Source organism: Neurospora tetrasperma, assembly GCF_000213175.1.
Source record: "Neurospora tetrasperma FGSC 2508 unplaced genomic scaffold NEUTE1scaffold_81, whole genome shotgun sequence".
NCBI classification, from domain to species: domain Eukaryota; kingdom Fungi; phylum Ascomycota; class Sordariomycetes; order Sordariales; family Sordariaceae; genus Neurospora; species Neurospora tetrasperma.
In genome coordinates this window covers 180,785-202,153 of record NW_009799179.1, presented here as the reverse complement: position 1 = coordinate 202,153, position 21,369 = coordinate 180,785, and the positions used below count along the sequence as shown (strand labels likewise).

Here is a 21,369-nt window from a genome sequence, read left to right as displayed (position 1 = left end):
GTGAAGAGGGGATAGTTGTCGTGTTCAAACATCAGTGGGGGGCACACCTCTCAAGTTGAGTAAAAGAAGACGTTTGAGGCGCAGACGTAAGAGAAGGTCGCGGAAATGAGAGCTTGTGTGCGCAAAAGGCTGAACATCCAAATATGAAGCTCATCTCACCGTCTACATTTCCCGTCTGTGCTCCTATCGACAATGAGGCCCGACCGCCATTCTTCTCTATTTTCCACACCCTCGCTCCTCCCAATAGTATAGACATGTATGGTATTAGAGCTGGCCATCACAAAGGGGTGTTCCTGATTGGTCTTGCTTCCACAAAGTCAACTCATGGAGCCTCGGCAATGGTATGTTGATGTTGCCTTCCCGTTGAGTCTAGCTCAGACACTGGCCTCGGTGAGCCTTGCCACGACGTCGTATTGGAAGTGCCGGAAGCAGGATATTTGTACGGAGAAGTGTTGAAAGCATCATGTGGTCCAGGGGAGTGTGAACTATATTGTGGAGGACTATTCGAAGGGTGATATGGAGCAGCAGGAGGGCTAGAAGGGCCATGTAGTTGTGGGGTATGGTTGTTCCCGTGGGGACTGCCGACATATTCAGGGAAATATCCACCTGCTGCTCCTGTTTGTGCCATCGAAGGCGTGTTATTCCTCTCTTGTGCGCTCTTCCTTCGGCGCCACCAAAAGAACAATGCCCCTAATAAAAGCAAAGCGACAATGCCTCCGGCGACAGGTCCGGCAATCCAGGCTTTGGAAGTCGAGGGCTTCGGGTCTATGGGGGCGGCGGTAAGAAACGGTGAGTTGCTGGTGGGAGTGGTAACAGCCGACGCGAGAGATGGCTCCGAGGTTGATACGGATGGTGTGGTGGTTGGTGTAGTGCTCGTCGAAGTTGTCGAGGCTTCCAATTCGCGGTATATGGTGTTGGCGGACCATTGTGAAGCACAACCTATATTTACCCAACTGTTGGTAGGCCTGGGATGATCAAATATGGTCATGGTATAACAATCCGGGTAGGTTTGATCACTAGATGATTGATACGTTGGGTCAGCGGTTCACATCGTCTACAAATAACAGCCAGACAGGACCTACCAGTAGTCAATGCCCCCATTGTACCCATACTTTGTACCGCCCTCGCACCTAGTTAAGAACTCGCAGGCTGGATACTGTGTCGGGCAGCACATCGCTAATGTATTCCAGGTTGTGTAGATGGCTCCGAGGAGACAAGATATCGTAGCAGCTAAGTTGACCTGGTTAGAAAAGAAAAGACAGAACATCGGTGGAGCAAGACTCACTAGGACTGTCAATAGGGCTATATATGCCTACGTAAGTATTCGAGGAACTGGTGAGAGCTGTGCTGAGGGTAACCATTCCACAAGCCCACACCAAGCCCAAGTAAACGACAAGCTGCAGGCTAGTTCTGAATGTTGTTGTCAAAGCCATTGTGACGCCCTTGTTGTGAAAGGCTGATTGCTTGGGACAGAAGAGTTTGGTATGCAGGGTTCAAAGACATGATGAGTGAAGAGAGAGGCAGTAGAGGGGAGTACTAGTATAAATCTCAAGGAAGCTTGGAAGTCTAGGACTGTCTTACTCGATCCGAGTTGGAGATGCTGTGTAACGCCGGTCACAGCTGTGGGCGTGATGGTCCATGGCTCTAGGCTCCATGTTTTGGCCACGATCTGCACAACTTGCTTTGTTTGGCACCGCGTTGGATGAAGACTTTGGAGTGTTCATGTAGCAGGCTGAGAATGTGGCAGTCCGAATAGGTGCGTGGTATTGACGGCAGAGGGCTGGTTGCCTTGCAGCGAACCAATAAGCTTGGTGTGGCTTCACAGCCTGCTGGGTCGAGACCTCAGCTCTCTCATGCCCCAATGTTTTGGTTGGACAAGATGTTATGGTCCGGCCAAGTGGCAGCAGTGGCGTAGAGATGGTGGGACAGTTGTCCGCAAAGCTGGAGAATCGCCCATCCCGTCGAGACGGTCGAGGAGGCGAAAAGATGCGATCGGATGGTGGAAGGTATTGCATCTTCTGTTCAAGACTGAAAAATGCGACAAAGTGCTTGATATCGTGGACAAAACAGAAAAGTGGGTTGAAAGGAAATAGATTCTCAAGGAAAGAAGTGCCGGTGTCGGATGAACTGTGATCGGAACCCAGCGCAGTGAATGTGCCCAAGGGCCCCGGACTTTCACCGGCCCGGAGTCGGGCTTCACTGCAGTGCCTCCTGCTGCTCTTGCTCTGCCCGCAATTGACGGCTCTTTCTCATGCAGCTGTTGTTGCCTGTCCCGCCTGCCACGTCTCCCACCCTTTCCTCCAACGTCATCTCCGTGAGTCTCGTCTTCCTATCTTCGCCTCCTTGGGTCTATAAGGTCCTTCAGTTGACCCTTCTCCCGTGGTGTGGCCGGTTGGTGTAATGGTAACATTCCCGGCGTGGTAAATCTGCGTGACAACGGCTCGAGTCCGTTACCAGCCATGCCACTTCCTTTTCTCTTTTTGGCTTTTTTCCCCCATATTTCTCAACTTGACTATGTGCAAATCAGAAAGGCAAGGGTGCCGGCAGTAGTTTAGGTACTAATAGTGGTTGTCATAGGCAGCGCTGCAACCCTTACCAAGCTGTTAACAGTTCTACTCTTGAGAATCTGTGAAAGTGTTATTGCATTGATAGTTAGTTCCCTACCTAAATCTGCCTAGAGGTACTTCCATCTTGCATTAATGAGTCCAGTTGTCTGCAGTTGGTCGGGTGGCCTGCACTAGAGGTAGCGCACAGGCCAGCTGCATTCTTTGTCATCAATCGACGTTTCAACCTCCCAACGACAGATCTCCTCCTTTACCCTCTCTTTGGCTTTTCTTCTTCTCCCTCCATCAAAATCCCCTCCATGGATCGGCCGTTAATTCAACTCCATTATTGACCCTCCCACGACGGCTTCGCGCTCTGCTTCGCCAGCAGCCCGCCAGCGCCCAACAGAACAAAGACGGCGCAGAACACCCCGACGGCAATCCAGATGTCCATGTTCAATCCCACCGGTCGAAGGTTCCCTATGCGCAAGTCCCTTCTCCGTCGCTCTTTGAGCGCACTCCTTGACAGCAATTCTATTACCAAGCTCTGGCTCCGGCACCGGGCTGCAAATCTCACGTGGACGTCTTGCCAACGCGCGGGGGTTAGGTTCTTGTTGGACGAGGACAGTTTTTTACGCTTCCTAGAGAAACTTTGGTCGTGGGAATTCAGTGTACAATCAATCTTCTCTTCGCTTACCAAGGACCACGATGTCATGGAGGAAATCACAGTGCTGACCCAAGTAGTTGTAGTGCAGTCATGAATCACATATCATGGCCCATCCAGCCACGTCTCCGCTTCACAATCATCTTCATTCTCTACCAAGACCGCGTTGTATACGTTACTGCTCCAAGATCCAACACCACTAGCCTCAGACGAGACTCAGCCCGGTGGCAATCATACCAGATGATCCATATCCCCCGGTAAACGACAAACAAACCATATCCAAGTGAAAACCCACGCATGTCCTGCACCGCTTGATCCTTTGCACCTTAAGCTGGAGCCACCACTTCGTTTTTCGCCGTCCTCCTCTCAGCCTTTCTTGCCCAATGCTTCTTTACCGTCCCCTGCCACGTTTTCAGATACTTGACAGTATCCTTCCCACCGACAAGACACCGCACAAGGAGATAGACAAGGTGTATAGCAAGAACGATACCCATGCCCATAAGGACATAATACACGGGTTCCATAGGCACCCAGTACCCGTTCGTTTTGTTGTAGTCAGGGTCCTTGGCTGAATCGGGAGTGCTGGCGCGTGTGGTCAGGTGGGAATCGACATTGTCGACATCAGCACTTCGGCTGCTGAGGCTGTACCATGCCCTTGGCTCTTCGTCTGGCGCGATCGAGGATTTCGCTTCGACGGCTGAACCTTTTTGCTGTCTTCTTGTCGGGAGGGGCGTATCCTTTGATCTCTTGACCGTGTTCGGCAATGGAGCTGTGGAAGGGCTTTTGGAAGATGGAGCATGAACCGTGGTTCTTGACATTAGACTTGAGATCGTGCTTGGGAACTCTTGTTTCGGGTGCAGGGATTTCGAGGTGCGCTCCTTCAGGCTCAAGGAACTGGTGAATGGAAGCGGAGTGGCGGCGCCAAAAGGCAGGCCGGGAAGGCCAGATGCCAACAAGGAGAGGAGAAGAACGAAGCGCATTGCCAGGTGTCGATGGGATGTTTTCCGATGGTTTGTCAGGGACTGAAACGATTGCGTTCTTCCCTTGTTGGGTGAAATCTGCTGTTCTACAAAAGGCAAGGACTTGAGGCATGATTTTATGCAGCTCTCGAGACAAACCCCTTCTGAGGAGTGCACTCCTGCTTATAACATGGCTGGACTTAGACTGTTGAATGGGAGAGTGGAACTACAATGCTAACACTCGAACAGGAACAATCAAGAACAACGGGCTAAGCGCGCGGCAAAAGTATACGAAATGTGAAATATGAAAGAGAATAACAAGCTCGACAATGTTTTGCGATGGCAGTAGGTTCCTCCTAGCGCCGCAACGTATTAACCTTCTCGACACAAGTCGTCCTGACCTCCAAGTCATTGAACCATCAGGGCCGGTTGGTGCTTCATATGCTATTTTCGGCTATCCATCCAACCGTTCATCGAACCAACAGGGGCTTGTTTCAACGCTTCACACTGATGCCATGGCTGACGCTGGGTCCCATAGACCACCGCCTTTCACCAACAAAGCTTATTGTTCACGACCAACCTCCAACGAGCCGCACATACGCGCTGGTACGCTAATTTTCGTTGCAGAACACTACCTCTGCGACAATAGGAACACAGACAGAAAAGGTGACTCGATTCTTCACTCCTCGCCATTCATCCCTCGTTCTAACATACTCTAGCGCTAACACCATAATCCATCCACGAACCCAGATCCCATCATGTCCAATTGCCAAACTCTCCTCCATATCATCGATCTCATCCCCGCACTCAACTCGCCAATAACGCCAACCATCGCATCTGATCCTGCCTTGATCAACCAAACAACCCCAAAACAACCAACCCCAACCCCGCTCCCGCTAACAATCCCTGCCGCTCCAGGATGTTGCTCCCATTTTTCCAGCCCTTACTATCCTTGTTGTTATTGTATCCATCGCTCTCCTCCTGATATCCATGGGTTGCTGCCGTTGGCGAGGTGCTTAAGGTGCTTGAGGGGACCTCGATGGTGGTGCTTGTAGGGGTGGCCATGGCTTGCGAGTACAAACTCTTGGCGCCGTTGACGATGTCGTCCCAGGAGAGACGGGGGTTGAGGTTCGGCTTGTCAATTGAAGTTGGGGAGGAGGAATAAGAAGAGGGGATGGTTGAGGCGTCAGCGGAGAGGGCGGTTGAGGAGGATACTAGGAGCAGAACTTGGAGGAAGATTTGGAGATGCATTTTTGTGAGATGCCAAGCTGAGAGTAAACGAGAAGGCGCAAAGAAAGGGGGCAAGAATTGCTTGCTGATTTTGCTGTAGACAAAGTGGGAAGAAACGAAATACGGCAAATCTTTGGTTGGCTACCCAAAGTTATATCTGGGACCTCTCTATTCAAGGTCAGTGCTCTTCTACCTGTTTCTTTGGGTGTATCATTCGTGTCGAGGCCGAATGTCTAACCCGGGGTATATGGCCTAGCATATTGTCATGAGCTTCTCGATTAGTGGCTGATGGATGGCACTGAACTTTTATAGGTTAGAGTTAGACCTTGCCATAAGATTTTCATCGGGTACGCACTGAGCTTCTAAGAAGGGGTTGAGTCCTCTAGCGAGACTGGCTGACTCCCACTTGATATCAAGATGGTGATCCACTGCCGCACAAAGCCTGAACGTCGGTTCTTCACTTCAGATCGGTCATCCTAAGTTCGCAGCCCCCGATCCATGGACACCACCGACTACGTTATGCCACTCCGCACAAACTGCATTGAATTACCCAACAGATTATCGATTATCCTGTTCATCGTGTCCAACTTCAACAATCACTCCATACACTATTGTAGGTATGTGGCCTCCCTAATTGCGAAGCAGGCAAGCTTAGCTTGTGCTCACTCACAACCACTACCTCCACCTCCACCTCCACTATCGCTACCACCAGCATTTCCTCAATGACCTCCACCTCCATGACCTCCACCTCCACCATCGGCACCTCCTCCTCCTCCTCCCCCTCCACCTCCACCAGGAGCTCCTCCACCGCCGCCATCACCACCCCCTCCACCGCCGCCAGTATCCCCAGAGAGGTCCAGAGGTATATCTATATTTACACACCCGTCTCCGCAGCACCCGCATAGTCTCGACAGGAAACTGGGGTTGGAGTTGTCGTTCGGTGTTGCTTGCTGGTTCTGGATCCTCCTCTGTGCGGCCATCTTTCCGAAGGTGTACCCTAAGGCAAGAATGCAGACGACGATCAGAGCAACGACAATGATATTGCCGACCGTCCATTCGCCTGAGATGGTCACCATGGTGTGGAAACTTTGTCTCTTCTAGCAAGGTTGTGGGGTGATTTCTTCTATTCACATTCTGATCATTGAACCGTTAGCAAGTCAACGGCTTGAGTGAGCATATGGGTCTATAAAGGTACCCGAGCGGAATGGGTATAGGATACACCGGTGCTAGCCAAGTAGGATATGGTATCGAGGGCTGTGTACCTCACATGGAGTGAAGTGGTAAAACTCTGGGGAACGATCCCACATCGAACCTCGAGACTTCATATAGACGTACTTATTTCACTTTACCCTCCCTCTTCATACCGAAAATTTGATGTCTCACAACGATGCACATAGTGCCTAGACACCCAGTGTTGTACGAATAACCCTACCGCAGCGGGAATATAGGGAGAGTTTCTAGTCTAGAAGGGGGGTATCTAGCCTAGAGTGGAAAACTAAATTTGTTTGGTGAACTAGGCTAGACTTTGAAGTCTAGCCTAGACGAAAAATAAGGGCCTCTGATTGGTTGAAATGGGCTTACAGGAGGCAAAAGTTAGGAACCACTATAACAGCTTCTATTACTGCTGTTATAGTGGTTTCCCTAGAGGTAATTAGGTAGGTACCCCTGTTGGACTTCGACTTCGAAGTTTGAATGATGGTATTCCCAAAGGAGACGCGAAACTTTTCGTGCGACCGAAAAAAGGCGACTACCAGCAGGATTGAACTAGTAACTATAAGAAAGAGAGCAAACACAAGAACCATTAAGCTACTGGCCCAATTGAATAATAAAAAGGCTCGTTGTTTTGGTTCCTATAGGTATTTGGAACCTTGGGAAAGAGTAACCGCTACCAGAAAAAAAAAAAAAAGAATCTAAATTTTCGAAGGTTTAGGAAGGAACTATCACTCCTAACTCATTAGGAGATCCGTTCAATAAGCCTAGATTGAGTGTTTAGCCTAGATATTGTTATTTAGCCTAGATGACCGCCCGGCTTTCCCGCTATGGTACGCTTTAGTTGCCTCATCTTTTTGGTGGTACTCAACATGTGGTACAGTGAAGGACAGACTCAGGAATCAACTACGGATACGTGCGTAGGGTACGTTAGTTTCAACCTTCCTCAGAGTCACATTAAGAACATGGAAGTGAACCCATAGTCCCTCGGCGCATTTCGGTTACAGCCCGGACTGGAGGCAAATGGTGACGGAGTTTTGGTGGTCTGTGCACTAATGCAGGCCACCCAACCCAACTTTGACCCACCTTCGACCCGGACGCAAGGGAGGAACTAGCTTCAGCGTTGTGCCAGCGCAAGCTTAACAATTCTAACGATGTGTAAAGCCAAAACTAGTTGAGGTTGTGTTAGTAGCCTGATAAGCGTAGCAATGACCCCTCAATGCGCGAACTTCTTCTACAGCGGTTGGAAAGTTCAAACGACCAAGGGAAACCACGACATCCTCATCTTCCCCCATGGTGTTTACTTTCAATCTGCACCCCAACCCACGACACCGGCAATACAAGTCATTGAAGTCCGCGGCATTGTTTCCAAAACAAGGAAGTAACCAACAACTGCTTCGCCGCAACGGCAGATGGACCCTGACAATGCGGACAAAGACCATCGGCGTCTGCGGCATGAAAGAGGACCGGAAACCCAGGATCCACAAACAAAGCGCTAGGGACGCTCTTTGCCAAGGGCTGAGAATATTTCTGTGGCAGTGCGAGGCAGGCTCATACCGTACGCCTTCAGAAATGATTTAGCTGTTTGGTGCGCATCACGCAAGATGGAGAACCTCACTTTGACACAACACCTCCAGATCTCCTTACAAGCCAGCCGCCCAAGAATGGAAGCTGATTCACTCTCCAAAAATCAACATTGTCAACCGAATTCCGTATAAGGCGTGGACTTTCGGCCCAGGATTTCATACAGAGTATCGTACTTGAAGCAGCGGTACCGAGCCTCCCAAGCACATCGTGACGTCGTCGAGCTATTGAGCGACCTTTCACAGCCCGAATTTCGCGTATCATCACGAAAGACCAGATACCTCGCCAGACACAAGTCCCACGAAGAAACGAGCCCAAAACAAAAAGCGCTCGTCCTTAGTGTTTGGCCACAATGCATCCACAACTGCTTTTCCGCCTCCGGCTCCTACTGGGTGTTCTTCTTGGCGTCTCTGCAGCCTTGGTGCTCCCCAATCGGAACCCCATTTCGCGAGATACACCTGAGTTGACCAAGATCGGCTCCAGCAACGACGCGAGTCCCAAAAGCACGACGATATACTTTCCGGACTCAATCAGCCCGAATGTGCAAACCGCTAGCACCGCTCCATCTACTGTCGAATCATCGGGACAGGTTTCCTCTAAGAACAACAAACGAGGAGAGGCGCATGGCACACTGATTCCGCACATCACGAAAGCCCAAATTGCTAGAGATGACACGAAGCAACCAGGCAGCATCTACAGGCGAGACGGTGGGGGATCGAACATGACTGTCATCTACATCATTGTCCCCATTCTCGCTGTTGGGTTTCTCATTGGTGGCTGTATCTGTTGGCGCAAGTTTCAGGGGCATTGATGGACGAGGTTCGACATGAGACCGAAAGGCAGACGTGATTGAGAGGGGCCGTGCTGAGCATTTACGGAGATGGATGGTACGGGGGCGGCCAGGAAGCCCGAAAGGAGTAACGACGGGTGTACTGAGGTGGGACAACGTCGAGGGACAAGGATAGAGAATATTGTGACTGATAAAAAGCATAGCAGGAATTGAAGGCTGTGGATTTGGGCAATAGGAGAGGAGGTAGGAATAGTACAGAAGCATTAGAAGGCGGATATTTATCTCGGCCCCCTCCCCATGACTGCCTTATACCTCTGTACCAAGTGATGTATGTGTGAAACAAATTTGGAGAAGCAAAAAGTGCAATGCATCTGATGGATTAGTAAACTTCACCGGGCGGTGGAAAATGATGAGCTGTGAACAGTGGGCGCGTGTTGGTGTCGGGTATATATGACGGCTCTGGAGATCCAGTACCGTAGCGCGCAAGCATGAGTTTATCGATAACGGTCCACTGGCCAATCATGGTTGGCTTGGTATCCCGATGCGGTAACACCCCGCCATCAGCACCCAGAGGTCCCAAGCAAGTCCTTGCCTCGTTTCTTTGCCCCGCATTGTTGACTTTTCTCCTCGAACTGAACCCTTTCCATCATCGGATTTCCAAGCCAATGTCCAGATTGGCCTCGAACCGCACGCAGTTTTCCATTCGTTCATCTACTCCTCTTCTCTGACCTCTTAGATACGCCTCCATTCGCGTTTGTCGCGCGCAGCTCTACACAGGTGTCAACTTCCTGCGCCGTGGCCGTCACCTCCGCTAGTCCTGCGCCTTATGAGCCACGCCGGAACCAGCAGATACAAAATCCGCGGGATCTCGTGTTCTGGCCTCTCATGGGAGTGATGCCTAATCCTAGAAAGCCAACAGGCAACAAAGCCGTTCGTCGCGAACGAGCGAACAATGGAGCAACAAAGCCGGGCCGAACGAGCCAACAACCAACGCCTGCAAGGGAGCTAGAGGCGGAGCCAGCAAAGCGGCTTTCATCTGTCCGTCGAAGCATATCCTCGACAACCCATGTGCTCTGTTACCATTCGTCAATCGCAGAAGACAAGAAGACAGGCGTTTACTCTGGCGGCTACTCGCGAGTCACCTGGCCTTGGCTTGCGACATCGACGCACTGGACAGCGCGTGCTCGAAAGTCCGCGAAGCATTAACGGTGTTTCGAGGTACAAGTACAATGATCATCCATCGACTAATGATACCACCACGACTCGCACATCCGTACCCTCGTTGATCAGAAGCATTTCAGGCAGGAATCAACCAAGAAAGCGGCCATCGCCAAAGCCAACAATGAAGTCACGAATCTTGATCAGTTTCGTCCTCATAGCCCTCTTCGGCATCTCTACCGCGTTCGCCGTTCCCAACTGGATGCGGGTCCCGCGAAGCGTCACCGCGCTCTCCGACTCAGCCGACGGCACTCCGACTACGGTCAGCCACCCAACAACAGTTCCAGTCCATCCCCACGCTGTCACCTTCACGTCGCCGGCAGAAGGCACTTCCTCCGATACCAAAAGATCGCCTAAAGTACCAACGACCAAGGACAATGGCATCAACAGTTGGGGAGGATTCACTCGTAGGAAGGACGAAAGTAGCAATACCAACACGGACACAAGGGAAAGCAAGAACCCCACGAGCAATGGCGATGGGAAACACCAGGCCATTTACCGCCGGGGCGTGGCTGGCAACCCTGGGGCAATCATCGGAATTGTTCTCGGCTGTCTTGCTGTTGTAGGGGTGATGATTTGGTTTGGCGTCTGTTATCACAACGGAACGGTTGTGAATTAGACCGGAACGCAGCACACCGTGTTCTTCTGTTTGCATTGCAGTCAGGTAAGGGCGTTGGAGGAAACGGTGAGCAAACATATAAGGAAACTTCCTTTTGGGTCTGGCTGGTCGCGTATTCGCCTAAGCAACGGAGGCTAATGATATCGTGGGTTGATAGGAACATGAGATTCGAGTTAGTCGACGCGCTTCACGAGAGTTTGGAATGTCATGGGTGGTGGTACTGCCGGTGGTGGAGAAGCAAAGAAAGCCAATGTTTGCGGTATTAAGAAAACTTAGAAGGGGATGGACAATACCACAGGTGGTCATGGGGAAAATGACCAGGAACACCACGTCGCAGTGAATGTGTGTACAGAGGATAGGAGATATTCGGATTCGTTTCCACGGATATTTTCCTCGCTGCTGCCGGGATTGCTGTTGGCATGACCATTAATTCTTTTCTAGGTAGAGGAATAATAGAGAGTTTAGTGCTTGGACATAGAATCCATCTGTTCCGAAAATGAGGCTGTTTTGGAAAGAGGGATTAAGTAGAAGGTGTAGCAAGAAGAGACTTGAATGGGGAGCATAACGTTCCCCTCTTGAACAAGCAAGCACTACACCTACGAAAAGCGGATAACTACTATGAAGCTACTCTTCAATGTTGAGGCTGTCCTCGCTTCCGTCTTGGATAACTTCCACCTCTTCCTCTTGTCTTTTTCTTTTTTTTTCTTTTTCTTTTTTTTTTTCTTTTTTTTTCTCCTCCTTCGCAGTAAAAATCATCCTGGCGAAAACGAGCGAGCCGGATAAATCGACTGTGTTCGATTCTTAATCGACTGTGTGGAGTCCATACAAAGTGAGAGCCAAGACCGAAAGCTGGGCATTTCTGGGCATCCATCTGGCCCAGCAGCAACCATCACCAAACATTCACCAAAAGACATTACTTCGAGCTACGACAACGAGAGCTCAAAACCACCTTTTCTAAAGCGATAAACTCTCATTCATACGCGGGGGCCTTTCGCCGGCCCACTGCACCCCCGAAACTAACCCTAACGCCTAACCCTAACCACTAACCCTAATACTAATTTGGGGGGGCAGTCCGCGAAAAGCTACACAGTCGATTAAGAATCGAACACAGTCGATTTATCCGGTTGCAAAACGAGACGTCATTGGTTCACTCTCTGTGTTTAGAACCAATCAGATCGCGTCAGGTATCTCAATACGGCAAGTACCCCTCCATTAGCACCAGCCTGCTTCTTTGCCTTCCCTGCGGGCTCCACATATGATATCTCAACGTTCTCCAATTCCTTGAAAATTGAACATCAACTTTTCGGCCGCCGCTATCACCAGTTCCTGTCCCGGCGTTAAACAACGTTTGAGACATCGGAGATGGGCCCGGGATTTACTCGATCCTCGAACACGGGCATTATTTATCGAAGTCTCTTACAAGATGACTAGAAGCAGATGGGCAAAATCGAGTAGGAATTGCTCACTTCCTGAATGTAAGTCGAACGAAAAGTTCATTCCCGTCGAGCAACCAACGGACATGAACCCGTTGGGCGCAGCAAAAGTTGACTGGACGTAGGTATCGCTCAACGAAGGGGTCATGATTGGTTAGAAGTATCAACAGCTGTACATACCTCATTGCTCACTACAGAAGTGTAAAGACCCTGGGGCCATTAGTGAGGTATGAAGAACGCTTGAGGCGAGGAATAGCTATGATACAAGGCCGATTTACCGTTTCAGCTGCTGGGTCACTCGACCCTATCTTCCAGACCCCGACCCACGGAGATCCAGTGCTCGAGGTAATCTAAGAGTGCAATTCGAAGTACAAGTAGGAGGAATGCCCTTCCCATACCACAATGAAATCCACCATATTACCACAACATTGCGCCGAGCTTCATAAACAGATAATTATATACAAAGCCTGTTGAGCAAAGCTCACTGACACGATGAAGCCACAGGTTCTCCTCTCCCTTGTTTTCTCTTCACTAGTCGCCTTTTCAGCCGCCTCCGTCATCAAGCCAATGACTCCTCGAGACCAACCAGCTTTTATCAATGACTTGAACACCAGAAAGCCAACAGTACAGACGGTAGATCACCCCATCACCACCACCGCAATACGCTATGTAGTCAGGAGACAAGATAACCAGCCCCAAGCAGGAGCACCAGATCCAGGATCTGGGGGAGCAGAAGCTGGACCTGGGACCGGAGGACAACAACAACCAGAAAAGCCCAAGCCGACGCACGACCCGCTACCAACTCTGGCACCAAGCGATGGTGATAGTGGCGGCGGTGGAAACGGTGGCCAGATAGGTGCCATCATTGGAGGCGTGTTCGCTGGTATTATTGGCCTTATACTGGTGGTATGTGTGATCAAGGGGAGAAGGGCGAGGATGGAGGCGCAGGAGGAGGATGATGAGGAGTATGAGATGAGGAGACATAGGAGGAGGGGTAGGAGGTAGGAGGTAGTTGGTCGGTGGATGGACAGGTAGGAATACATCTGTAAGGGAATCATAGTAGAGGGGCTAGCTAGGTGGGAAAGTAAGGTAAGAATTGAAGGGAGGGACAAACGGGCGAGGGCGGAAAGTGAGGGGTTTGTAGAAGAAAGGTCACCTAGAGAGATTTTTCGAGTTGCTCAGACACGTTAGCAATGAATCTGATACGTATGCGAGGTGAGCAAGAAGGACTGTTCAAAAAGGGCCTTCATCTTGAAAGATGTAAGAGAAAACAAACCTCTTACAGGTACCTGTGAAGCATAAGACCGAGTTTGCATGCTGAGGCCAGGAACGAGCGTGGAAGGCCCTTCGAAGAAGCAGTTGATGGTATAAGTAGAAGTAGAAGAGATGCTCCCTCCCCTATTCATAATCACTCCAACATTAACTGTGGCCATCGACATTTGACAGCAATGATACCTCGACTGCTCCACCTCCTTTTTTTCTCAACTCTCCTTGGCCTCTGCGCCGCGTCACTCGAAGTCAAACTGGGAAGAAGACAAGAAGAGCAGCCTCAGCACAAGCAGCCCATTTCCCCACCACTTAGTGGGAGTGAAAAGGGTGAAGGTCCCAACACTGGTGAAGTCGTCGGATACTCGTTGTTGGGTCTGTTTGGCGTTGCCCTTGTCATTGGCATCTTTGTTGGGCTTCGGCGAAGGAGAAGTGGCGGGCGCGGGCTGATGAGGAGTATGAGATAAGTAGAAGGAGGAAGAGATATTATCGGTAGAACCGGCATAGGAACTCGAGAGAATAAGAGGCGAGGTAGTAGTTGGAAATGAAAGAGGGAGGGAGGGGAGCTGAGAAACGGGTGACGTGATATTGAAGATTAATGGCCAAGATAGGTATTAAGATAGCGCTAGCGATGCATTTGAGAGATAATGTGAATGCCCGATTCTGTTAGCGATGTGAATTGCGAAAGAGTTTCCATAGAATATTGACACATCCGATTGTTCGATGTTCCTGATGCCCGTGCTGACTTCATTTGGGCACAGCGCCGACAGTGGATGGGCAGGTGGCATGTGCGCTGGGTTGGGGAGGGGAAATGCTATTGGACATCTGTTAGTGTAGACGCGCTATTGCGCCCCGTTCTAGCTGAGTCGTTAACAGATCTGCCAACATCGTCAAATCACACTAATCATTCCGAAATGCTTACGGGCAATTTGGGGCTTTCGATTTTTGTTCCTGTTCATATTGACCTCTGCGACTTGGCTCAATGATGAGAAGTCCTAGTTCTCCATTCACTTGGTTGTAGTTCAAGGAGCAGTTCAAGAATGACCAGACATGTCAAAACTTGAGAGTGCGGGGCAGGGTTCTGCTTGTTATAGCGGCACTTGATTGGCCAAAGAAGCGCTATCGCTGTCGCTTATCGGCATGTCCCGACTCCATTTCAACGACATCCGGACTTGCTCACATTTCGCGCCTGTCCCTCTTCCTTTCATAGAAGCGGAACTACCTCTGCAAAACCTGGTGATGGCACCGGGGTCTCTTTGAACTTTCCGCCCTCCATGAGGTGCAAACGACGAAAACTGTGAGGGAGGAATGGAAACAAAGCAGGGCCAGGATGCGAAGCCACGTTTGTTCGCTTTCATTGTTGTGACTTTGGACCAACACAAGGTACGCAAACAATGTGTGACAACGATACAACTCACGGACCTCGCCTATTCACCGGTTTTTCAATTCTGCTAAGGTATTTAGGCTGCCTGGGCGTCCGTTTCTCTTCTTTTGTTAGACAGCTCCAGAAACTACTTCTATCAAACTCGACACGATGCGCGCGCAACTGCTTTCTCGAGCCTTGCTAGCGGCGCTCTTTGGCATTTGCGTTGCCTTGAATATCGGTACTGAGAGCCAAGCCATCGACCGCGACGACTCGAGCCTTGGAATACCAGCAACCACGACTATCCATCATCGCGACGACTTCTCCCTGCCAACAAGACGTGGCCGTGGAAGACGTGAAATCAATAGGATAGGTACGGTGTCACATCCTGTTCCATTTTCTTCGTTCCTTTCTCCCCCCCTTTTTCCTGGATCGTAGATGCCTTTAGCGTCGCTCATTCCAAGAGTAATATCATGCACTGAATGCACAACTTACTACAGCGGATGAATAACCAAAGCAAAACCCAAGCTGACACCAAATCTCTTTAGAAACAGACTCCGAGCAACCGAAACTAGTGCCTCACCAAGCCGACAATGTGGCGAAAATGGAAGATACCTCTGATGGGACCACCGAGCCTACGTGCCCTCCTCATAAAGTCTGCCTCGCGCCAGGCATACTAGCCGTCATCATCATCTTTTCATGCCTCGGCTCGTTGCTGTTCATTAGAGTTCCCATATTTGCCATATTGTTTTGCACGGTGTGGAATTCATTTTGGGACCATTGAGGCGTGACATGGGCACCAACATAGGTTTTAGTTTTTTTCTTTGTCCATCCTTGCTTGCCGCACGCAACCAGTTGTAGGAAAGGCGTGGCAATAGACAATGTTTCTAATAGTTCCTTCCTCACCACGGACCCTCAACAAGGAACCGAAGGCAATGAAGAATGGGAGGGAAGAAAGTAAACCCCGAGAGCGAGAATTTGAAAGGTGCGGTTTCCAAAAATTCCCCAGCCAGCCGAAGCCATACTGGAAGTGGTCGGGTATGTAGTTTTCAACTAGCAAAAACGCAATCTCGGACAAAGTCCTCACTGATACGCGTAAAACCCCTGCACTTGGATAGAGAGAAAAAGAAGAAAGAGTTGTCTGAGGAAAGATGGGTTGGCTTGGTTTAAATAGGCGCGGGGAGGTCTTAAACCTTGGTCTGTGCACCAGTGCAAATAGGAATTTTGTGGCGGGCTGGCGGCAGTTGGCTGTTCGCCTCTCCTTTACTGTAACCTGAAAAGGCGTAAATCACGCTGGCGGTGCCTTTCCTGGTTCTGGCAACAGGTGTGAACCTGGAATTGAACACTGCGCCCCTTGACTGCAGGTCAATGCGCGGCATGACTACCACTGTCACAGATCATAAAATCAGCCATTATACGGCATTTTTTTCCGCTAGCGACACCTATAGGAACCGCGTACGTGTGTTCAAAAAACAGAAAAAGAAGGATCACATGAACAGCCGCCGACCTTCAAACCGGCATAATCAGTTCCCGGGCATCATCAATTTTTTTGCAACGCCTCGCTGTATCTACCGGTGATAAGGCTCGCATAAACTTGCAGGAAAATCTGCCTCCAACCGGACATCCGCTGCAAGAACGAAGCCGGTCTCAACCTCAACACGAAAAAGGAACATGTGTCCCCTTCTGTTTGTGGTGAGTCTGTAGAGTATATCTTGCCACGTGTACCCCTTAGCATCCAGGCTTTCGCCACCCCAAGCATCCCTCCAAAGTCATCAGTCCATTGCCTCCGTGTGTCATAGAAGAGGGCAACCGGGAACGCACAAAGTACCTACGCTACGCAAACAGGAAGATTCCGAATAACTATCGCCAATATGAAGTCGTACCTTCTCTCCCTCTTCTCCCTTTTGGGCCTTTCAACCATGGCATCTGCCCTAGCCGTACTCCCACCGACAGCTCGTTATGAGCAAGCGTCTCTTCAAGCTACCAACCACAACGTCCACGCCAGCCACGAAGTCAACACCGCGTCGGGCTTCAAGACCTTCTCCGACGAACATACCAGTGCTCTGACAGTCATCAGGACTGTCGTCGTCACTACAGTCCAAGCAACCAAGCACTTCCGCGGCACTTTCTACAATCTCATCGCCGCGACGCACCCCGAGCGGCACCCACACTTTATCAGAAGAGCGAAGCGAGACCTAAACCACCAGGAAGATTCCAAACTTGGACTGTCTGAGGCTGTCGAGAAGACCAGGAGAACCGTTGTGGACATTGAAAAGGCTATATCTGGGTTCGTCGAAGGGTTGGGCAAAGGCAAGACTGCCCCTGAGAATGGCGATGGTCATGCAAAGCGAGACCTGAATGATATGGACGAGACCTGGATGAGCTGGACTAAGATGACGGGTGATCCGAAATGGATGGAAGCGAACGATAAAGTTAGGGAAGCTTATTAGGAGGCTTTGGAGTGGATGTATGCTGTTCTATATTTTTGAAGAGGAAGTTAAAGCTTGAATGACGGTTGATGTCAGCAATGACGTTCATGTTGGAGAAAGGGTGGCATGACTGGAATTATTCGCTGTGGGAAGGAGGAACACTGATGCTGGGAGGCTGTTAGTAAGATTTGATTTACTGGAGCGTATAGTGATACCGGGTGGCCATATGTCGTATGGCTCTGTGTTTAGGTATAAGCGATGGAACGGGTTGTGTTCTGGGAGGAAGTCGTGATTGCTGGGAGACATTGTGGGCGCTGGAGATGTTGGGAGTGTGTTAGTGCATTAGCGCTAAATTGGCTTAATGTGGCTGGTTACACTAGCACTTATCGTATTTGATGGGGTTGCAAAGAGTGGGGCCGACAGCAAGCCAAACATCGATGTTGCTGTCTTGGTTGTAGCGTTCTATATCTCAGGATAGTGTTCAAGTGAGATCAATCTTTTACGCATGATACTGTCAAGATATGGCTCGGATTCATGCGATGATGTCTTTGCCCAAGGATCAACTTTCCATCGAGGTAACCAACCAGGGCTGTGGGTCATGGTGGACATAACCAATCCACTTGACCAAGAAACGCCGTGCTGTTAATCCTTCACATCTCCGTGCCTTCGATACTTAAGGGTCCTGGACTTTGATTTTAATTGTTCCTGGCCATCATTAAATATTCTCCTGCTCCTCCTTCCACATCGCTGGTTCCTCCACTGCAATTAACGATTCCATGGCAGATGCCGGGAACTCCACCGGGTCCCACGCCGACATAATCAACGGCAACACAAGCAACCTCGAACCAGAAACATATCCTCCGTATCGACCACCGCCGCACGACGTACTCATTGTCGTTGGAGTTTTTGGTTTTCTGGTCATCCTGATAATTTTGGGGTTGATTCGGAAATGTGGCTGTTGGGAACGACGAAGACTGGTGAGGAGGATGCGGGCCGAGGATGTTGTGCGTGCTGCGTGAGGCTTGGAGGGTGTAGAACATGAAACGGAACATTTGCAAGACTTGGAACATCCCGTCATATGCTGTTACTAGCTAGGAAGGTGCGGTATGCTGGACTCTACTCGTGGTTGCAAATGAGATAGCATTTGGACAGTGGCCGCGCTTACCCGATCTAGGTCTATGTACGAAGGGATACAACATTTCACAGTGAGTAACTCGCTATAACTCTTCGCTGATAATTAGAGCGTTTAGCACACTCCTTTTTAGGGGTGTGGACTTTTTTGGTCAATCAGAAGCTTCCATTTCCTCAAGCGTCTAGGCCGACCCTTTATCGGTAGTGCCTTTTGAAGGTAGGTATCTAGCCTAGACGCCAGCTGTCTTCTTCCTCTGTCCTGGCTCCTACCGACACATAATCAGCTTGGCTTCCCTCCTGGTTTCCCCTCTCTTTATCCTGATCCTGTCCCTTATTTCCACCTCCTCCTCCGAATACACTGGGTCTTTCTTGGTGAGCTTTGCCAGCCAATACTTGATCAACTCCTCGTCATGTCTCCTGTTCACCTCCTTCGCCATCTTGGCCTTTGCCTCCCATTTGTCCATGCCCACGTCGGATTCCTCATCATCGGATTCCTCGTCTTCCGAGTCCTCCTCCTCCTCCGAATCCTCAACTTCCTCCCCCCTCGCCAGCTTCTCCATCAGTCCCCGCACCCTCCTGCTTATCCCCGCGGGGGCGGCTCGCAGGAACTGTTCGGCCTGCTCCTTCATTATCCGCCTCTTCTCGTCTTTTCTGTTCTTCTCCTCCTCCTTCGGCTCATCCTGCTCCGAATCTTGACCACTGGTGTCCGAACCGCGTGTGCTCAAGTCAAACTTGGAAGCAAAGTAGTCTTCCTCTTCTGAGAGGTCGTATTCGTCAGAAGCCGCAACGTCCGTTCGACTTTCGACACGCACTTCCTCTTCCTTCTCGTCAAAGTCCTCGACAGTTGGCTTCCTGTAGCCCGCTTGGATGCCTGTATGTGAAAGTGACAGTGTAAGTGCTTGCTCGGTCATGTTTCTGTTACGAAAATTGAAAGCGGAGGCAAAATTATGAACTTACGGTTTTGGGACATGGACGGGGTGCTTATGTGCGCCGTCATATTGGCGGAGGGGGTCGATGTCTGAAGGGACCGGACGACGGAGCAATATAGACTGAACATCTTGGTTGTTGAATGTGGTTGGTTTGGTTGAAGTGGCTTAAGCTTGAAGGCCTCGAGATAAAAAAAGGTCGAGTACTTGTTCAAATAAAGTGTTATGATGATGGAAGAAGAAAAGGAACGTTTTGGGAAAGTTGAAGCAGCTTTCTTATGGAGTTAAGGCGAGTGTGAGAGATTTCCCAATCACTCTGGATGCACGGTGGACGGGGGAAAAAAAAAGAGAGAAAAAAAAAAAAAAAAAGGGAGCGCCTGCACCAGACTGCGTCCTGCCCGGTGGCTATTATTTTCATTGGCTGAAGAAATATGGTATGCATATTTGCCTGATCTTCTCAAAATGCCTACACGTATCTCTACCTACCTTATGGTTTTTCCATGGACGCGAAGTACAATATTGACACACCTCGCGTAGAGTGCGTGCATGCACAGGATCTCGGGCAAAACAGCTGTATGAAAGGGAAATGAAATTGAGGAAACTCCAAAGACGCAGGTCAGAAATATTAGGCGGCCTGCAAAGCATGTCAAGTAAGTGTATTCGGAGCTCCGAGTGACTCCGGAATTTCCCTCTGCCGCAAACTCCGCTGATTTAAGTTTCTCTACTGGGGTATTTATGCCTCCATTCTCTCGGATGAGACTTACTTCCTTTTGTTCGTCCATACGTAAGTCACAGCTGAAAACTTCTTCTCCATTGCGTCCATCACTTGAGCACCTCTACTACATCCCGCCAGAACCATATCCCTTACTCTCAAGATGTCCCAGCCAATCAACCACCCACTTCAGAGAAGAAATGCCTTCCGCAGGGTTCCCGACATACCTAGGAAACACCTTTCCTCCGGTTTCGCCTACCTGCCCGAGTCGTTGCAAGTCAACCGCTTGAACCACCCCGTGCCACAAGGCACTACAACCTCCACCACGCCCTCAAATATCAGCACATCCTCTCAAGTCAAGTCTCCCGGCCCATGTGCCCCCTCCGACCCCTCCAATTCCTCCACAGAGGTACTCATCTCCAGCGACGCTTCGGGTTCTAACGATTCCCGCCACATTTCCACCACACCCAGGAGATATTCATGGGTCACCGACAACTACGTCTCCGACCTCGACTCCGACGAGGAAGACGATCCAATCATGGCCCCACGCCGCTCCGTCTCCCCTGACGTCTCCCCTTCTGTCAGCGACATCGACCAGAACCTCAACGTCCCCCCCGACTGTACATCAGAGCACACAACATGTGACATGGACTACTACAGCCCCTGCTGGCACTGCTCCGACTCTCACTACGGCAAGTGTGAGGCTCAAAAGGCGTATGAGGAGCTGGCGCGGAGGTATTGGCAGGGCAATGACAACGATGAACAGCTGAGGCAGACTGATACCCGGGATTTTGCCGCTGAGGCCAATGCCAACGGAAGGGCAGGTCGAGATGCTGCTGCTTTGCGTGCTGACGTGCGGATTAGCAGGTTCAAAGAAGGGAAAGAGAGTGTGGTGGGTCCTGCTAAACCATTGGAGTCGTGGAAGATGTGGAGGAGGAAGAAGAAGACACGTGAGTGGAAAGGTAAAGAGAAGGTGGAGGGGACGGGGAGAGACTTCCTGGAAGGGAGAATAAACATGAACGGTGAACTTGTTGGAAATGCTCGGGGTTCAGGTGTCGCTGAAAGGAAGCCGAAGACGAAAAACAAGAAGGGGACACGGAGGTTCGTGGAGAGGTTCTTTGGAGAGTTGGTGATTATTGCTGCATCATGTGGTTGTTGCTGTATTGGCAGGTACTGGTAATGTTTGCTTCTGCCTTCGGGTCAATGTGTGAGATGTTTCTTAGGGAGAGGTAGACTTGGATGTGCAGTGGATGGTTGGAAATATGCTGTGATTGTTGATTAGGACACGCGGAC

General features: G+C 50.3%; 10 protein-coding genes across 10 annotated transcripts; 6 read left to right on the top strand and 4 right to left on the bottom strand.

Annotated features, from left to right (window-relative positions):
• Positions 1–322: 322 nt before the first annotated feature.
• On the bottom strand, positions 323–1,484 carry NEUTE1DRAFT_149182 (uncharacterized protein; the record flags this gene model as incomplete). The annotated part of the gene is made up of 3 exons (XM_009856718.1): positions 323–1,016; positions 1,083–1,230; positions 1,286–1,484. 3 exons carry the CDS (start codon positions 1,431–1,433, stop codon positions 323–325), a joined length of 990 nt encoding a protein of 329 aa, XP_009855020.1.
• A 1,843-nt stretch (positions 1,485–3,327) lies between these two features.
• On the bottom strand, positions 3,328–5,417 carry NEUTE1DRAFT_125110 (uncharacterized protein; the record flags this gene model as incomplete). Its single annotated transcript, XM_009856717.1, has 3 exons — positions 3,328–3,976; positions 4,011–4,229; positions 5,114–5,417. 3 exons carry the CDS (start codon positions 5,415–5,417, stop codon positions 3,534–3,536), a joined length of 966 nt encoding a protein of 321 aa, XP_009855019.1.
• Positions 5,418–6,115: 698 nt separating this feature from the next.
• NEUTE1DRAFT_113458 (uncharacterized protein) lies at positions 6,116–6,472 on the bottom strand (the record flags this gene model as incomplete). Its single annotated transcript, XM_009856716.1, has 1 exon — positions 6,116–6,472. One exon carries the CDS (start codon positions 6,470–6,472, stop codon positions 6,116–6,118), a length of 357 nt encoding a protein of 118 aa, XP_009855018.1.
• Positions 6,473–8,541: 2,069 nt separating this feature from the next.
• On the top strand, positions 8,542–9,000 carry NEUTE1DRAFT_52860 (uncharacterized protein; the record flags this gene model as incomplete). The annotated part of the gene is made up of 1 exon (XM_009856715.1): positions 8,542–9,000. One exon carries the CDS (start codon positions 8,542–8,544, stop codon positions 8,998–9,000), a length of 459 nt encoding a protein of 152 aa, XP_009855017.1.
• A 1,045-nt stretch (positions 9,001–10,045) lies between these two features.
• On the top strand, positions 10,046–10,816 carry NEUTE1DRAFT_113456 (uncharacterized protein; the record flags this gene model as incomplete). Its single annotated transcript, XM_009856714.1, has 1 exon — positions 10,046–10,816. One exon carries the CDS (start codon positions 10,046–10,048, stop codon positions 10,814–10,816), a length of 771 nt encoding a protein of 256 aa, XP_009855016.1.
• A 1,925-nt stretch (positions 10,817–12,741) lies between these two features.
• Positions 12,742–13,254, top strand: NEUTE1DRAFT_113455 (uncharacterized protein; the record flags this gene model as incomplete). Its single annotated transcript, XM_009856713.1, has 1 exon — positions 12,742–13,254. The coding sequence occupies one exon, from the start codon at positions 12,742–12,744 to the stop codon at positions 13,252–13,254; it is 513 nt and encodes a 170-aa protein (XP_009855015.1).
• Positions 13,255–15,049: 1,795 nt separating this feature from the next.
• On the top strand, positions 15,050–15,662 carry NEUTE1DRAFT_104430 (uncharacterized protein; the record flags this gene model as incomplete). Its single annotated transcript, XM_009856712.1, has 2 exons — positions 15,050–15,251; positions 15,427–15,662. 2 exons carry the CDS (start codon positions 15,050–15,052, stop codon positions 15,660–15,662), a joined length of 438 nt encoding a protein of 145 aa, XP_009855014.1.
• A 1,087-nt stretch (positions 15,663–16,749) lies between these two features.
• NEUTE1DRAFT_113454 (uncharacterized protein) lies at positions 16,750–17,328 on the top strand (the record flags this gene model as incomplete). Its single annotated transcript, XM_009856711.1, has 1 exon — positions 16,750–17,328. The coding sequence occupies one exon, from the start codon at positions 16,750–16,752 to the stop codon at positions 17,326–17,328; it is 579 nt and encodes a 192-aa protein (XP_009855013.1).
• Positions 17,329–18,704: 1,376 nt separating this feature from the next.
• On the bottom strand, positions 18,705–19,495 carry NEUTE1DRAFT_113453 (uncharacterized protein; the record flags this gene model as incomplete). The annotated part of the gene is made up of 2 exons (XM_009856710.1): positions 18,705–19,309; positions 19,396–19,495. The coding sequence occupies 2 exons, from the start codon at positions 19,493–19,495 to the stop codon at positions 18,705–18,707; spliced, it is 705 nt and encodes a 234-aa protein (XP_009855012.1).
• A 744-nt stretch (positions 19,496–20,239) lies between these two features.
• NEUTE1DRAFT_141326 (uncharacterized protein) lies at positions 20,240–21,256 on the top strand (the record flags this gene model as incomplete). The annotated part of the gene is made up of 1 exon (XM_009856709.1): positions 20,240–21,256. One exon carries the CDS (start codon positions 20,240–20,242, stop codon positions 21,254–21,256), a length of 1,017 nt encoding a protein of 338 aa, XP_009855011.1.
• Between the last annotated feature and the right edge of the window lie 113 nt (positions 21,257–21,369).